General features: G+C 47.8%; 1 protein-coding gene across 1 annotated transcript; it reads left to right on the forward strand.

Annotated features, from left to right (window-relative positions):
• The first annotated feature begins 17,622 nt into the window (after positions 1-17,622).
• On the forward strand, positions 17,623-18,656 carry LOC123130373 (putative homeobox-leucine zipper protein HOX26). The gene is made up of 2 exons (XM_044550284.1): positions 17,623-18,097; positions 18,179-18,656. The coding sequence occupies exons 1-2, from the start codon at positions 17,702-17,704 to the stop codon at positions 18,461-18,463; spliced, it is 681 nt and encodes a 226-aa protein (XP_044406219.1). The 5' UTR covers positions 17,623-17,701; the 3' UTR covers positions 18,464-18,656.
• The last annotated feature ends 633 nt before the right edge of the window (positions 18,657-19,289 follow it).

The raw sequence follows: 19,289 nt of genomic DNA on the forward strand, positions 1-19,289 counted from the left end.
TCGATGATCAATAAGGATTAGTATCCACATAGAAATATGAGAACACCGATTAGAAAAGGGATGGAATCCACATTTGACTTCAAAGCAACTCGAATACCACAACTAAAAAACAAAGCAAAGGGTTGGCTTGCAGAATAAGTCGGAACAAACATATGATAGAAATTTCGTCCGAAGTTTTCGTGGTGGGGCCTACACGGGCTCGATCGTACAACACCATCATGTACAAGGTAGTGCACATGACATATGAAGCGTCCCCGAGTCGGCATAGCCAAGGACTCTTTAAGACACAACAAGACCACTGTAAAACCAACCGTGAATAGGTGGACCACTAGACGTCGAACCCCAATTTCATATCATACATCTGTTGGAAAGATATCCTAAGATCTACTTGAATTCCCACTTATAAACTCCTGAAATTTTCCAGTTATGCAATCAGGTGTTGGGGATAAAGGGGAAGCATAATATCTCACCCAAATCTAGCAAATCCTACATCCAGCTGTATCCATCCTTCAACACATAACCAAGAAACCTTCGGAAATCGTTTACCTCAACCTTCGAAAAACATCCGTTATACAAGTTATGGCAATACTCCCGAACTCCCGCCCCAGTACTGGGTGGCGTCGAGGTTATTTCACCAACAACTACATAAAAGAGATTTTCGATGTCGTCAAAACTAAACTCAGGTATTCCAGAACTGCAACGATAAAATTGTGACGGCAACACCTCGGAGTTCAACTCCCCGGGACACTGCCACAACCCCTAAATGTCAGGAGGCACCAAGAACAATGTTCTTGTCACAAAACCATCGGAACGATTCCCAGATACCCGTGTGATCCTAAATTTTTTTAGTGAAATTTCAGAAGAGAAGAGTCAAAACTCTACATCAGGATGCCTCACCAGAGCGACGAAGGGACTGAGGAGTAAAAAGAAGTCCTACTCTCCGATATATAATTCCTAAAAGACTCAAAACATTTCTAGACTCAATAACGCCAGCGATTCGATCAAGCAGGCGGCTCCTAAGGTCGGGGAAGGCTCTGATTACCAACTTATAACGCGCTCGATGCGGCTATATCTCCCACGTGCCGAAGCATGACTTAGAGTCATAACCGCATTGAAAGCAATGTCGCAAGTGAGGTAATCTTCACACAACCCATGTAATACATAAGGGAAAGATACATAGTTGGCTTACAATCGCCACTTCACACAATTACATGAATAAGTATTACATCAGCCAAAAACAAACAAGGTCCGACTACGGAACCAAAATAAAAGAAGACTACCCCAAATGCTACACAGATCCCCGATCGACCCCAACTGGGCTCCACTACTGATCAACTAGAACGAAACAACACAAAGGACAAGATCTTCATCGTGCTCCTTCTTGAGCTTGGTTGCGTCACTTGCACGGTCTCATCGGCACCTGCAAGCTGGTTTTGGAAGTATCTGTGAGTCACGAGGACTCAGCAATCTCACACCCTCGTGATCAAGACTATTTAAGCTTATAGGAAGGGTAAAAGTTATGAGGTGGAGCTGCAGCAAGCGACTAGCATATTTGGTGGCTAACATATTCGCAAAAGAGAGCGAGAAGAGAAGGCAAAAGCACGGTCGAGAAACTATGATCAAGAGGTGATCCTAGAACAACCTATGTCAAGCATAACTCCAACACCATGTTCACTTCCCGGACTCCGTCGAGAAGAGACCATCACAGTTACACACGCGGTTGATGTATTTTAATTAAGGTCAACTTTAGGTTTTCTACAACCAGACATTAACAAATTCCCATCTGCCCATAACCGCGGGCACGGCTTTCGAAAGTTCAAAACCCTGCAGGGGTGTCCCAACTTAGCCCATCACAAGCTCTCACGGTCAACAAAGGATATTCCTTCTCCCAAGACAATCCAATCAGGCTCGGCATCCAGGTTACAAGACATCCTCGACAATGGTAAAACAAGTCCAGCAACACCGCCCGAATGTGCCGACAAATCCCGATAGGAGATGCACATATCTCGTTCTCAGGGCACACTCAGATGAGACTAGCTACGAGTAAAACCAACCCTCAAGTTTCCCCGAGGTGGCCCCGCAGGCAGCTCGGTTCGGACCAACACTTAGAGAAGCACTGGCCCCGGGGGGTTAAAATAAAGATGACCCTTGAGTCTGCAGAACCCAAGGGAAGGTGGTAGGTTATTAGTGCAAATGGTAAAACCAAGGTTGGGCATTGCTGGAGGAGTTTTATTCAAGGCGGACTGTCAAGGGGTTCCCATTGTAACCCAACCACGTAAGGAACGCAAAATTCGGGAACATAACACCGATATGACGGAAACTAGGGCGGCAAGAGTGGACCAAAACACCAAGCATAAGGCCGAGCCTTCCACCCTTTACCAAGTATATAGATGCATTAATTAAATAAGAGATATTGTGATATCCCAACAAAATATCCACATTCCAACATGGAACAAGCTCCAATCTTCACCTGCAACTAACAACGCTATAAGAGGGGCTGAGCAACGCGGTAACATAGCCAAACAATGGTTTGCTAGGACAAGGTGGGTTAGAGGCTTGGCTCAACGATATAGGAGGCATGATAAGCAAGTGGTAGGTATCATAGCATAGACATAGAAAAAGAGCGAGCAACTAGCAAGCAAAGATAGAAGTGATTTCGAGGGTATGGTCATCTTGCCTGAGATCCCGCAAGGAAGAAGAACGAGTCCATGAAGAAGACAAACGGCCGTTGTCGAACGAATCCTCACAACACGACATTACCGGATTACCGAGACGAAGTACACCGGAAAGAAAGCAAACAACATAGTAAACAACCACTACATAAGCATGGCACGATGCGTAAACAAGTATGATGCATGTCCAGTTTAATGAGGCATGGCATGGCAAAGTGCACAAACAATCCTACAAATTAAGTGGAGCTCATTATGCAACGGAGTTGCATATTGAAGAAAACACCACATGACTTATTTAGTTCTCTCTCGTTTATGTACCCAACAATATTAAATATTGTTAAACATGGCAAGAGGGTGAAGCAAAGAAAACTACCTATCTAGTCAAGTTTAAATAAGGCCGGAAACAACAAACAACAAGTCCGGAAACTCCTCATGTGCATATTTTGGTTATGGTACTGTTCTGCCCTAAACACAATTTTAGAGTTATTAAACATGCAAGAAAAGTGTACTATGTTAAACTAGGCATTTTTCCACCCCATTTACATATAAAGTTTATTAAATTTGGAGCTACGGTTATTTAGTTATGAATTAAAGCATTTTAGCATGACATAGGAGCAAATTTAAACAAACATCATTTTAGACATTTTAAACATGGATGAAAGTGGCATATTATTAATCTACACAAAATTCTAAGCAAGTTTCATATATAACTTATTTTAATCCGATGCATGGTTTGTGAGATATTAAATGCATGAACATGAGGGTCTTTTCTGCAAAACTGACGTTCTTTGGGAAAAATAGGAATATGTTCTATGTAAAAAAACAGGATACGGGCCGGATCTGGTTGGCCCATCAGTGCACAGGAGGGGTTGGGGGGTCTCTCACCATGGGCCTCGGCCCAGCTGGATGGAGCAGAGGAGGAGAAGGGCCGGCCCAGGGACGGAGGATGCTGCTGGGCCTCGCTGGAGAGGTCAACGCACGCGGTGCGGTGCTCATCGTCTCGTTTCAGTGTTGGTCGAAGGTAGGCGGCAGCGTAGCTGCACAGGCAAGGGCGTTGGCGTCGGGGATCGGCGCGGGAGGAGCTCGGGAGGCAGGCTGCAGAGGCGAGGCGATGGCGCGACCGGGCCCTACACGCAGAACCGCGGTCAACGGTGATGCGGTCCTCGCGCGGGTACAGGAGTGCTAGCAGTTCAAGCTCCTCTGCTCGATGCAGAGCGAGCAAAGGCCGTTGGTGGGGCATGGAGATCGACGGGTTGAGGTACGAGCGATGCGGGAGCATAGGACGGCACCAAGCTCGGGGTTGCGGAGGAGCAAGGGGCTGCGGCTGCGGACTTCGAGGGCTCCGGCGAGGTCTTGGCAGCGAGGCAGGGACTTGGCGTGTTGTGCAACGACCTAAAGTAGACGGCGGAGACGGCAGGAGATGGCAGAGACGGCTGGAACCGGTCTGGCTCGATCGATCCGAGGCGGCGTGGGTCGAGGGAGCACCGGGGAAGGCTCGTTCTGGCTGGAGACAAGGCCATGGGCGACGCTGCATCCTGGCACACAGAGAGAGAGAGAGAGAACGAGAGAGAGATGAGATACTGAGAGGAGGAAAACGGAGGAACGAGAAGAAGACAGGAGAAAGAAGGGGAGGGAAAAAGGGTGGAGGTGCTCATCTTCGGCGGGGTTCCGATCGCCGGCGTCGGCCGGACAACGAGGCAGGGGACCTGCTGGTCCAGCGGCGGCGTCGTGGTGGTAGAGTCCGCCGGTGGCGTTCTGGATCGAGGTGCAGGAAGGGGAACGGGGCGCTCGACTACTACTGCTGCTTTGCGGGCGCGCGGACGCGAGGGGCTGCGAGCGCTGACCGTCTCCGGGAGCGCGAGGGCGAGGAAGAAGGATTCATGGGGATCGGGAGGAGGAGCGGGGTTGGACAGATACGGAAAACAGAGGAGGGATTTGTTAGACTGTATATACGTAGTCTTGTATAGGCCTTGTATTGTACCTCTTGGTACATTTATATAATGAGATAGCCACACCCCGTTTTAGCGTGTCGAGCCAGTTTCCCAAACCCTATGTTTTACATGGTATCAGATTAGGTTACGATGTCTTCCGCTGCACCACCTCCTGCCGCCACCGCGCTGATCTTGACCGCCGCCGCCGCGCTGGCCCTCGCCCCGATGTCGCCCTTCATGGCCTCCCGCCCCCTCGCGACGATGTACGATGTCGTGCCGCCGCCGCCCACTTCCCCGCAGGCTTCGGGGTCTTTGGACGCTCCAATCGTCCCGACCGAGCCCGCGGCGCTGCCGGCCCCTGGCGGCCCTCCTCCACCGAGTCCGCACCCGTGGTGCGGTGCTCCCGCGCCATCCTATGGTGCGCCCCCGCCACCGTCATCCTTCTGGCCGGGGTCGGCCTATGCTGCGCCGCCGCCGCAACCCTACACGGCGGTGCCGCATCCGCCGCCACCGTAGCACTACTACCAGGCGCCGCCGCCGTCCTATGGGGGCGCGGCCTCCTCACCGTACGGTGCCCCTGCAGCGCCCGGCCAAGGTGCTTCGGCTGCTGCGGGTGCTGGCCCCTAGCTACACCGCATCGGGCACCTACGGTCCTCCTACAGCGCCCGGGCACGAGGCTTTGGCTGCCGCCTCTGCCGGGTCCTACTCCTCCCCTGGCGCCTATGCGATGGACCCTCGTCCAGAGATGGCCCTATCCATGGATCCCTATGCCCCACTGGCGCAGGCGTACACTGCTCAAACCGCGGCATCGCTGCCGTTTTATTTCTCGCACCTGCTGCCGGTGAAGCTCGCGCTGGACAACTACCTGTCATGGCGTGCTTAGGTCTTGCCTCTACTCCGCAGCCGCTACTCGGAGGGCTACATCGATGGATCCATCCCGTGTCCACCCTCTCACCATCCGGCATATCACACGTGGGTGGCGCAGGATCAGGCTATTCTCTCCGCTATCCAGTCTTCGCTCGCGCTGAGTGTTTCGTCGATGGTCATCTTCGCCGCTACGTCCAGGGAGGCGTGGGCGGTCCTCCACACTAGTTTCGCCTCTCAGTCTCAGGCGCGTGCGCACTCTATACGCACCGAGCTGGGTGAGACCAAACTTGGCGATCTCAGCATCACGGAGTACTTCAACAAGATGACGAGCCTCGCCGACAACTTGGCCTCTATTGGTCAGCCGCTACAGGACGAGGACTTCACCACCTTTGTGCTTAACGGGCTCGATGATGATTATGACAATCTTATTGAGAACGTCCATGGTCGAGAGGATACGCTCCCGCGTCGTGAGCTCTATGCGCGCCTCCTTGGGCGTGAGCAGCGCATCAAGGCGCGCTGTGTTTCCCCCAGCTTCGCCTCCGCCAATGCCGCCACACGCGGCAAACCTCAGAAGCTGGCCGCATCAGGTGGCAAACCACCGGCTTCCTCATCGCAGGCCTCGCGGGGCAACGCGCCGACCATCACTGGAGGGAGTCGCCCAGTTGCTTGCTGTTCTAGTTTCGGTGCTCCTCAAGCATGTCAGCTTTGTGGCATCGATCGTCACCTCGCCTCTCGCTGCCATAGATGCTACAAGCAAGACTTCCTTGGCCTTGGTAACAATGGAAAAGGGAATGATAAGCAGGCTGCAGCTGCTGTGACGGGGCACGAGCACGGGCGCACCCAGTCCTACTCTCTTGATCCGACATGGTATATGGATACAGGAGCGACGAATCATCTCACCAACGAGATGGGCAGGCTCTCCACTCAGGAACCATATCGTGGACATGATCAGGTGCACACCGCCAATGGAGCAGGTATGCACATCTCCCATGTTGGTCAGGCATCACTTCTTGCACACAATTTTTGCAAACTACATCTTTCCAGTGTCCTTCGATTCCCTCTGCTACGCGTAATTTGTTGTCTATTCGTCAACTTACTCGTGATAACAATGTCCTTGCTGAGTTTCACCCTTTTCGTTTCTTTATCAAGGATCGGTACACGAGGGCCGTTCTGCTTAGTGGTCGTCTTCGACATGGCTTATATGCACTTGACGCACCACCTGCATCTCCTACACCGTCTTCTCCTCAGGTGTTCAGTGGTGTTCGTGTGTCGCCTACGCACTGGCATGCACGCCTTGGTCACCCTGCTGCTCCTATATTTAGTCATGTGCTGCATCCCATGAACTACGAGTTGTGTCCAATAAAAGACTTGAAACTATCTGTGATGCCTATCAGTAGGGCAAGAGTCACCAACTACCTTTTTTAGAGTCTAGTCATGTTGTGAAACATCCTCTTGAGCTTGTGTTTTCTGATGTATGGGGTCATGCCCAAACGTCTGTTAGTGGTCACAACTACTATGTCAGTTTCATTGATGCTTAGAGTCGGTTTACTTGGCTATATCTTATCAATTGTAAATCTGACGTGTTTGATGTTTTTATTAAGTTCCAAGCACATGTTGAGCGTCTCCTTAAGCACAAAATTATTCATGTTCAATCCGACTGGGGGGGTGAATATCACAACCCCAACTCGTTTTTCAACAAGCTTGGGATCTTGCATCGCGTATCTTGTTCTTATACACATCAGCAAAACGGCACCGCTGAACGTAAGCATCGTCATCTTGTAGAGACTGGACTTACTTTACTAGCTCATGCCTCCGTCCTGTTTCGGTTTTGGAGTGATGCTTTTTCCACCGCATGTTTCTTGATAAATAGGCTTCCCTCACGACTACTGAAAATGAAAACCCCTCTTGAACTCTTGCTCAATGATATCCCAGACTACACGTTTCTCAAAGTGTTTGGGTGCGCGTGTTGGCTGCACTTGCAGCCGTACAACAAGCGTAAGTTAGAGTTTCAGTCTAAGAAGTGTGTCTTTCTTGGGTACAGTTCTCTCCATAAAGGGTACAAGTGTCCTCATGTTCCCACCAATCGTGTCTACATTTCTCGTGATGTCGTGTTTGATGAGAATGTGTTCCCATTCCGTGCTCTTCCGAACCACTCTACCATTAGTTTACCACCTGTGCACTCCGCTACACCTTCGCATGATCAATTTATGGATGTTGCAAATGCTCCTGTGTTGCTTCCTAACCATGCTGCAGGTATTGGACGTGGTGCCCATCTTGAACTCCTGGATGATGAGGCTATGAACAACACTCACGATGGTCATGATGATCTGGTGCATGGCCCATGCATGGCGGGTCGTGCCCGCCAGCCCGATGCATCCACAGCCGACCCGTGGGCGTCGGCAGCGCCCGCCTTGCCCGCGCCGTCGCTAGGCTCGCCCAACTCGCCTGGCTTGCCCGCCACGCCGCAGGCGTCGCCCTTGCCCGGCCCAGCGGCAGGTGGCCCAACAACCGCTAGCCCAGCGGCCAAGGTAGCTACACCGTCCAACCCCGCCTTGGCCACCTCGGATCCTCGCAAGCCGGCCTTGTCGTCGGCTGGGCTCGGCAGCCCCGTCTCGGCCATGTCGTCCGGCGCTGAGTCTGATGACTCTGGCTCCTCCAGCCCCGGATCGGTCTCACCTTCGTCTCCTGTGGCAAGCCCCGTGTTGCCGGCGCCGCCTGCTGTGGTCTCTCATCGACCACACACACGTAGCCAGTCTGGTGTTTTTTGCCCCAAGGAACGCATAAACGGGACTGTCGCATGGCTTGCCGCATGTGTGGCTCATGCTGCTATGGATCCGACAGCTGAGCCGCGTCATTTTCAGGCCGCATTGGGTATCCCTCACTGGCGTGCTGCGATGGAGCAGGAATTTCAGGCTTTGCTGAAAAATGGCACTTGGCAACTTGTTCCTCTGGTCTCTGGTCGCAACATCATTGACTCCAAGTGGGTGTTTAAAGTAAAACGACATGCAGATGGTTCGATTGAGCGCTATAAGGCACGACTGGTTGCCAAGGGTTTCAAGCAGAGGTATGGTCTTGATTATGAAGACACGTTCAGTCCAGTTATCAAGCCTAGTACTATTCGTATACTGTTGTCTCTTGCTGTTACTCGTGGTTGGTCTCTTCGTCAGCTTGACGTACAAAATGCCTTCCTCCATGGAGTTCTTGAGGAAGAGGTTTATATGCGTCAACCACCAGGTTTTGTTGATCCTACACGTCCGCATCATCTCCGTCGTCTGGTCAAGGCATTGTATGGACTTAAACAGGCGCCTCGTGCGTGGCATGCATGCCTTGGTTCTGTTCTCCGGGCTCTTGGGTTTATTCCCTCCACAGCTGACACATCACTGTTCCTCCTTCAGCATCTTGAGGTGACGATGTATCTATTGGTTTATGTTGATGATATCATCCTTGTCAGTTCTTCTGATGCTGCTGCTGATCGCCTTGTGTCCGCATTGAGTGAGGAGTTTGCTGTCAAGGATTTGGGTGCTCTTCATTACTTCCTTGGTTTGTAGGTATCACGGTCCTCTACTGGGTTGACTCTGACTTAGAAAAAGTATTCTATGAATTTGTTGCGCCGTGCTGGGATGCTCAAATGCAAACATGCTATCACTCCGATGTCTGTGACTGATCGCCCTTGATGGAGATCTTCTTTCTGCTGATGACGCCACTGAGTATCGCAGTCTTGTTGGTGGTCTACAATATCTCACTATCACCAGGCCTGATGTCTCTTATGCAGTCAGCCGTGTGTGCCAGTACCTTCATGCACCTCGTACCACTCATCTCTCGGCAGTTAAGTGCATCTTGCGATATGTCTCTTCCACTGCTTCATATGGTCTGCTTCTCCAGTCTGCACCGTCTTGTGAACTTTCGGCTTTCTCTGATGCGGATTGGGCTGGAAGTCCTGATGATCGGTGATCCACGAGGGGATATGCAGTGTTCTTTGGTCCTAACTTGATCGCCTAGAATGCTCGCAAGCAAGCCACTGTGTCTCGTAGCAGTACTAAAGCTGAGTATATAGCAGTTGCTGATGCTACCGCTGAGATCATATGGGTACAGTCCTTATTGCGGGAGTTGAGAATCTCTCCAGGTCATCCTCCAGTTCTGTGGTGTGATAACATTGGTGCTACATACCTTTCATCTAATCCAGTGTTTCATGCTAGGACGAAACACATTGAGGTTGACTATCACTTTGTTTGGGAACGTGTTGCACAGAGACTACTTTGTACCAAGTTCATCTCCTCATAAGATCAACTTGCTGACATCTTCACGAAGCCTCTTCCACAACCACAGTTTGTAGGCTGTAGGCGCAATCTTAACTTCCTTTATACTTCTGGCTATAGTTAAGATTGAGGGAGGGTGTTAGACTATATATACGTAGTCTTGTATAGGACTTGTATTGTACCTATTGGTACATCTATATAATGAGATATCCACACCCCATTTTAGGGCGTCGAGCCAGTTTCCCAAACCCTATGTTTTACAGGATTTTGGATCAGGGAGGATCCCGATGAGGAGGAGACAGGAAGAGTGGCGGCGCTCGGGAGGATCCCTAGAAATTTGGGATTTGTCTGATTTGGGTAGGGGTTGGACTATATATATATATGGAAAAGAAGGGAGTTGACTCATCCGATCAAAATCCGATGGTCGAGAATAGATAGGCTAGGAAAGTCTAAATAAGAAACGGAGACGTTTTGTAGACGTTTGGGGATGATCCAGACACAACGGTGACGACTGCCCGGGTCGATTCCCGGACAATTTCGGACGCGCATGTGAGGGGTTCGATGCAATGTGCAGAGAGGGTTTCGGACCGTGCGGTCGCATCGGACAACTCCGGAAGCAAAGAGGGGAAGGAGGATGGACTAGGTGGGCTGTGGAGAGACTGCGAGGGGGAGAAGAGAGAGAGAGGGCCCTACATCTGTTTCCGGAGACCAAAAACGTCCGACGTTAGACCGGCTATAATGCCGCTATAGTTATCCGTTCAGGCGTCAAACGAACTCCGAATGCGATGAAATTTGACAGGCGGTCTATCTACACTATAATAAGACCGCACGCCAACTTTCAACCCAATCCGAGAACATTTTCCGGCCACTTAAAAATACTATTTCGGACATGCCGCGGGCGCGTGCAAGTGTGTCTGGGCTCAGAACGAACAACAGAGAGAACGAGGAGGCCGGAACAGATGCAAGTTTCGAAAACATGATGATGCAATGCACATAATGACATGACAAGATGCAACATGCAAGCGAATGACATGGCAACAACAACGAATAACTGGAAGACACCTGGCGCAACGGCCTCGGGGCGTCACAATTATCGAGGTGGACTATGGTGGAGGGGGGCACCACACACGGCTAAAAGATCAAACGATCAATTGTTGTGTCTCTAGGGTACCCCCTGCCCCCGTATATAAAGGAGCAAGGGGGGTGCGGCCGGCCAGGAGAGAGGGCGCGCCAGGAGGAGTTCTACTCCCTCCGGGAGTAGGACTCCCCCCCTTTCCTAGTTGGATTAGGACTTGGGAGGGGGAAGAGGAGGGAGAGAGGAAGGAAGGGGGGGCGCCGCCCCCTTTTCCTTGTCCTATTCGAACTAGGGGGAGGGGCGCGCGGCCCTGCCCTGGCCGCCTCTCCTCTTCTCCACAAGGCCCACTATGGCCCATTAAGCTCCCGGGGGATTCCGGTAACCTCCCGGTACTCCGGTAAAATCCCGATTTCACCCGGAACACTTCCGATATCCAAACATAGGCTTCCAATATATCAATCTTCATGTCTCGAGCATTTCGAGACTCCTCGTTATGTCCGTGATCACATCCGGGACTCCGAATAACCTTCGGTACATCAAAACATATAAACTCATAATATAATTGTCATTGAAACGTTAAGCGCGCGGACCCTACGGGTTCGAGAACTATGTAGACATGACCAAGACATGTCTCCGGTCAATAACCAATAGCGGAACCTGGATGCTCATATTGGCTCCCACATATTCTACGAAGATCTTTATCGGTCAGACCGCATAACAACATACATTGTTCCCTTTGTCAGCGGTATGTTACTTGCCCGAGATTCGATCGTCGGTATCTCAATACCTAGTTCAATCTCATTACCCGCAAGTCTCTTTACTCGTTATGTAATACATCATCCCGCAACTAACTCATTAGTTGCAATGCTTGCAAGGCTTAAGTGATGTGCATTACCGAGAGGGCCCAGAGATACCTCTCCAACAATCGGAGTGACAAATCCTAATCTCGAAATACGCCAACCCCACAAGTACCTTCGAAGACACCTGTAGAGCACCTTTATAATCACCCAGTTACGTTGTGACGTTTGGTAGCACACAAAGTGTTCCTCCGGTAAACGGGAGTTGCATAATCTCATAGTCATAGGAACATGTATAAGTCATGAAGAAAGCAATAGCAACAAACTAAACGATCAAGTGCTAAGCTAATGGAATGGGTCAAGTCAATCACATCATTATCCTGATGATGTGATCTCGTTAATCAAATGACAACTCATGTCTATGGTTAGGAAACATAACCATCTTTGATCAACGAGCTAGTCAAGTAGAGGCATACTAGTGACACTCTATTTGTCTATGTATTCACACATGTATTATGTTTCCGGTTAATACAATTCTAGCATGAATAATAAACATTTATCATGATATAAGGAAATACATAATAACTTTATTATTGCCTCTAGGGCATATTTCCTTCATTATATGCATTTATATGCTATTTTATATGATTTTTGGGACTAACCTATGAACCTAGAGCCCAGTGCCAGTTTCTGTTTTTTCCTTGTTTTAGAGTATCGCAGAAAAGGAAAATCAAATGGAGTCCAATTGACCTGAAACTTCACGGAACTTACTTTTGGACCAGAAGAAGCCCACGGAGTATCGGAGTTGGACCAGGAGAGTCCCGGGCTGCCCACGAGGGTGGGGGCGCGCCCACCCCCTTGGGCGCGCCCCCTGCCTCATGGACCGCCCGGAGGTCCACCGACGTACTTATTCCTCCCATATATACCCATATACCCTAAAAACTTCGGGGAGCACAATACATCGGGAGTTCCGCCGCCAGAAGCCTCCGTAGCCACCGAAAACCAATCTAGACCCGTTCCGGCACCCTGCCGAAGGGGGCAATCCCTCTCCGGTGGCCATCTTCATCATCCCGGTGCTCTCCATGACGAGGAGTGAGTAGTTCTCCCTCGGGGCTGAGGGTATGTACCAGTAGCTATGTGTTTGATCTCTCTCTCTCTCGTGTTCTTGAGGTGATACGATCTTGATGTATCACGAGCTTTGCTATTATATTTGGATCCTATGATGTTTCTCCCCCTCTACTCTCTTGTGATGAATTGAGTTTTCCATTTGAAGTTATCTTATCAGATTGAGTCTTTAAGGATTTGAGAACACTTGATGTATGTCTTGCGTTGGATACCCGTGGTGACAATGGGGTATTCTATTGATCCACTTGATGTATGTTTTGGTGATCAACTTGTGGGTTCCGCCCATGAACCTATGCATAGGGGTTGGCACACGTTTTCGTCTTGACTCTCCGGTAGAATCTTTGGGGCACTCTTTGAAGTACTTTGTGTTGGTTGAATAGATGAATCTGAGATTGTGTGATGCATATCATATAATCATACCCACGGATACTTGAGGTGACATTGGAGTATCTAGGTGACATTAGGGTTTTGGTTGATTTGTGTCTTAAGGTGTTATTCTAGTACGAACTCTAGGGCTGTTTGTGACACTTATAGGAATAGCCCAATGGATTGATTGGAAAGAATAACTTTGAGGTGGTTTTGTACCCTACCATAATCTCTTCGTTTGTTCTCCGCTATTAGTGACTTTGGAGTGAATCTTTGTTGCATGTTGAAGGATAGTTATATGATCCAACTATGTTATTATTGTTGAGAGAACTTGCACTAGTGAAAGTATGAACCCTAGGCCTTATTTCAACGCATTGCAATACCGTTTGTGCTCACTTTTATCATTAGTTACCTTACTGTTTTTATATTTTCAGATTACAAAAATCATTATCTACTATCCATATTGCACTTGTATCACCATATCTTCGTCGAACTAGTGCACCTATACAATTTACCATTGTATTGGGTGTGTTGGGGACACAAGAGACTCTTTGTTATTTGGTTGCAGGGTTGCTTGAGAGAGACCATCTTCATCTTACGCCTCCTACGGACTGATAAACCTTAGGTCATCCACTTGAGGGAAATTTGCTACTGTCCTACAAACCTCTGCACTAGGCCCAACAACGTCTACAAGAAGAAGGTTGTGTAGTAGACATCAAGGAGCCATGCCCACTGCCTCCAGGTGCGTCACCTCTGCACCCATGCGCAATCCGCGTTGCTCCGGCCACCTGACCTCTGCACATGATGAGCCCGGTGGCTAAGAATGACAATGATGCTTCTACACCAATGTGCATTGGTCATGGGAAATCTTGCCATGTTTACATTTTGTCGTGTTTATAATTTTTTAGTTTAATGTATCATGGAAATTTTTGTTTTGTCATCATGACAAGTTTTATTTTATGCATCATGGCAAATTTACCGTATGAACCCTGGAAATTTTTCCGATTATGCAAATTTATATTGTTTTGGACCAAATTTAAAATTTAATTTAAACATGGATTTTTTTAATTTAGAGCATGCAATTTTATTTTTTGTAGCATGATTTTTTTCCTTTTTGTTAGACCATGGCAATTTTTTGTTTGAGATTATGGAAAGTTTATTAATTGGATCATGGTAATTTTTATTTTCGCCACCACTTCTTGTTTTTTTTGTATAATAGTCATTGTACAATTTGAAGTTCCAACATAAATTCTACCATGGAAATTAAACAATAGTTGCCATGATACTTTCAAATGAGTTTTGCCAAGTAAACTCTGTGTACTTGTTGCCTTGACTTTTCATAGTTCTTTTAATATACCACAGTAAAGTTACAAAATTAAATCTTGGCATTTGTAATTTGTATTTTTCTTCTGCGCCTTTTCTGTATGATTTTTTTGTTCATGGTATTTTTTGCTAAAAAGAAAACAGTTACCTCGGCCTCTTGCCTAACTGCAGTGGTCACGCTGGGTTTCCACGGGAGCGAACACTCGAGAGAGCGATTTTCATTCAATCAATGGCTCCTCCCCTGACAAACCTTTTGTCCGATCTGAGAGGTCTCCAGATTGAACGTCAGATGGATATTGGGGTCCTAATATTTTTATGGAAAAGCCAAAACTATGTTTTCCTAGGACCAAGATCTTATTAATTCGATGAAACTCATATACTTAGTGAAGTCTAAATAGAACACCCCCTTTGTAACAAGATGTAAGACCTTTTTTGTGCGCTATGCAAACCAAAAAAAGATTTTCAAACAGGAATATTATATCATGGGTGTGAACATTACTAGGTGGTTTCTGCTCGGTTAAAGTGGTACCAGCTAGCTTAGCTAGGCCGTACGACAAGTCAAACGCTATATATCTCGTTTGCCTAGTTCCTTTGTGCTTTTCGTTCTCAAGTCAAGTACAAAATCAGAGATGACACGAGCCGTGTACCTTGGCGAAGAAGATATAGGGTTTGACTGGCTGGCTCGGGTACGTACGTGCCTCTTGCGCTATGCCCGTACACAACATGGTCGAATACAAGTCAATATAATCACACGGTACGTGTACGTAGCAATACATGACCTTCTAGCATGCTTCATTGCATGCATCTACATGACACGGCAGCTAAGCCTAGCCTAGTCATGCGAATTCATGGATACCTCATACCTCACACCTCACCCCCGGACTTATCTAAAAGAGAAGAGTCGCACACGCATGTGCGTACGTCTGCGTATGATTCGGCACCAAGAACCAAAGACCAAGCACATGACTGTGACACGTAGTACCAAGTGTCACATCATCCTATGAGTATCTTTTGACTGCCTCAGATATATTCTTATCATCATATGTATATCTTTGACTGCTTCAGATATATTCTTTTTTTGTTTTTCAGCAGGACAATGCGACCGCCACTTGATGGTAAGCTAGTTCCAGGAAATCGACAGAGAATAGCCATCGGCTACAGCAGATTGTGGCTGGAGCGGCACGGTCCATCAACCGTGTATGAAGTGAGGAATGCCGTCCAGGTACACTACCTGTAGATGGTCCTACTACAGTGCACTACACTGCGCCTAGCTTGTGGTAAGCTTGAGAAACGTCTCTGCGTACGTATGCATATATATAGGCAAAATTTGACCATCCTTTGCACGTAATACAACCGAATGTGGCTGCTGCATGCCTACACAGCGATTCTCCGGTCCATGCATCCATGCACGAGCTGGCTCCTAGTCCTGCGTCCAGTTCATACATGCATGCCCATTTTTTCAGGCAATTCCTATGTGGCGGTCCGTGCGTGGCGCTCGTGCGGCCAGCAACACAGTGTGCTGCATGTCGACATGCGGATGCCGTACACGTATATTAGAAGAAAAAAGGGGGTCCTTGTTCAACTCCAGTCCATGCATGATGCAGGGGTCTCTATCTTGTTTGTATTACTTCATTTTAAGAAGAAAAAAGATTCGCTAATTCTCTTTATATGAAAATTAATAAAGTCTAATTTACCCGTCATAAAAAAGTCTAAATTAACTTTTACGCTATTTGATTGTATGGAGAGATTTATGCGGATTTTTGTTCACTTTTCCTGTTTAATGACTTCGCACAATTACACTTGCACGTCCGCACGGTCGAGCACAACTGCAGTAGCAGAATCGAGTACTAGTGTGTAACTATATACTCACTCCGTCACAAAATAAGTGTCTGAATAATAAATCCAATAATTTACTATTTTGTTTTATTTTTGCCTTTTCCACACTGCGCATACCTGCACTTACATGCCCGTTCAACCGCACTCAACTGCGGTTGTAGGCTTCCGTTCCTCCAATTGCGTGTCCACGTATCGGGGCACAACTATAGTTGTAGGTCCTCCGGCTCTGCACACCTGCATGTGAGTCAGCCGCGTGCAACCGTAGTTGTAGTTGCATGTTCGCCAGATGTACTGAACTGCATGCCCACCGGCCATTAGGCTGGTCATAGTGAGGAGTAACTTATACTAGTGTCATGTATATGACACTAGTCTAAATTACTACCTTTATAATGCAAAGTAACATAGTAGTAGTGTCATAGATTGCTCCATTTATTAGCTCATAGACTCAATATTTCTTGGGAAACGCTATGTGATGGTAACATAATATGTTACTCCAAACACCTCTCTCTTTATTAACTAGGTGCCACATAAGCAAACTTGTTTTGGGATGCATTATGTTACTAGCTAAGTTACTCCTACTATGACTAGCCTTAGAATTGCAATTCCACACTTGCGCACCTATGCACAACTGCGTACCCATCAGCCCGCACACTATCAATTTTACGTATTTTGTGTAAAGAAAAAATATAGTAAATCAGTCGAGAAACAAAAACTGAAGGGAAATAAAAATAAAAATGAATGTCCTAATATTGTTGTTCAGTGGGATGGTGTTTAGTTAATTTTCATCTAGATTGTAGATAGTCATACCTCAAATCAGAAGAAGAAAAATGCCCTAATATATACACACAAAATCTTAATTGATTATACTAGTTATTCGCAAAAAAAAGTTAATTTATTCCTGCCCGATACAATTAGTTCACTACTTCCTACTTTCAGGTCAATGCTGTACACATCATGGACCGATCATGGTACCGGAAACGCCAACACTGTTGAATCTCTTCCACGTATGATTATTACAACAGTAAAAGCAGAGTTTGACCGTGTTGATAGACTTTTGCGAGCGATCCTGACATAGGATAGTCTACCAGTGAAGTAATTACAACAAAAACTGTCATGCTAAATGCTGTAATAATTCATTTTATTGCTCGTAGCTAGCGTTTGTTCACGGCTAATTAAGAATATGAACTGACTAGTTCCCCTCAGTCCAACCAAAACATTAATCACCCGAAGTAAACCTACGCAGTACTAATTGTCTCGTTTAACCCGCGCACGAAACCGCTCGTGCGGTACGGGTACGACCGTGTCCAGTGTCTGCAGTAGGTAAGCCGCCTATAAAGCCTTGGCCAACAAACCCCTACCATCCTAGGAAGGAAGTTGGCAGGCAACCTTCGATCGAGTCTCGATCAACACAAGAACCAGCAAATTAGCTTCGGTTTCATAGTCGTATACTGTCATGTCTAGCCTTACGACCATTAGTGGCGGCGCCATGGAGGAGTCGCAGGAAGTAGAGGAGCTCGTCGACACAAGGCTGTCCCTCGTGATCGGCGCCGCGAGCCGTCCGCCCCCGACGGTCCTGGCGCTGCTGCCGGCGGCATCACCGGAGAACGAAGCGGCGGCACGCGGGAAGAGGAAGGGAGTCAAGGGACCAGAGAACGGTGCGGGCGGTGCCGCTGCTGCTTCAAGGGAGCATAGCAAGAGGTCCAAGACGGTGCACGACAGCAGCGACGTCGACGATGACGACAGAGGGGACGCGGCCGGCGGCGACGGGACGAGGAAGAAGCTCAGGCTCACGGTGGAGCAGGCCGCGCTCTTGGAGGAAAGCTTCCGTGCCCACAACGTCCTCTCTCACGTACGTCCATACCTTCTAATTTCTGTCCTTAATTAGCATCTTCATGCAAGAAGATTCTGACCGGATTCTTTTGAATTGCAGGGCGAGAAGCACGATCTTGCGAGGCAGCTTGGGTTGAAGCCGAGGCAGGTGGAGGTGTGGTTCCAGAACAGGAGGGCGCGGACCAAGCTCAAGCAGACGGAGCTTGACTGCGAGCTGCTGCGCCGGTGGTGCGAGCGCCTCAGCGACGACAACGCGCGGCTCCGCCGAGAGCTCGCCGAGACGCTCTCCTCGTCGCCGGCCTTCTTGTCCAGGCTCACGATGGCCAACGATAAGGCTGTGTGTTCGTCCTGCAACAAGCTCACCAGCGCCCGGATGCCGGGATAATGGACCGCGCGCGAGACTACTACTGCCGTCTGCCGCCCTGAAATGCATGCGTCGATCATTTGTTGAAAAAATAGTGCATTGTAGTCAGCTAGCTTTATGTTTGTTACCTGCACGAGCTTCAGGAGTAGTACTTGTCTACATTTTTTTTTGGAAGACAAAATTTGAAAACTTTGATAATGTTTATAAAGCAAAATATCTTCATTTGGAATACCAAGGACGGCGATAACTATCTGACGATCGCTCACGGGGGTCCCTCGAGCGAACGTTCCAGCCAGGATCGTTAGCTCAGGACGTACCTCGGGCGAGGCTCCTCCCCTCAGCCAGGGAGCAGAGCGAAACGGGCCAGGTCCAAATTACACTTCCTGATTCGGGCACAAATATGCCATATCATATATTGAAAATTCGCCATGCAATAAAATATAAATTTGCTATACTGTAGAAGATGTTTTTTTGTATATAAAAGAAACAAAAATGCACACAAAAATTTTCCATGCTGTAGAGCATAATGAAATTGCCATGACAAAGTATAAATTTATCACCATGTAGAGAAAAACAAGTTCGCGTATAACAAAGAAAAAAAACTAACATACAAAATTGTTATGACATAGAGCATAAAAATGCCACTTGTTCGGATAGAAAATCACATGTAAAACAACTAAACAATAAAAAAAAGTTGAAAAATAGTGTCATTAAAAATGTTGATAATTTTGTTCTGTGGAAAATATGGAATTTTTTGAATTTATTTTACTGATCACATGGAAAAATGACACAATTTTTATTTCCTAAAAAATCAACCTCAAAGATATACTTTTTCATAAAACTAGTG

This window comes from Triticum aestivum, chromosome 6A (genome assembly GCF_018294505.1).
Source record: "Triticum aestivum cultivar Chinese Spring chromosome 6A, IWGSC CS RefSeq v2.1, whole genome shotgun sequence".
Classification (NCBI taxonomy): domain Eukaryota; kingdom Viridiplantae; phylum Streptophyta; class Magnoliopsida; order Poales; family Poaceae; genus Triticum; species Triticum aestivum.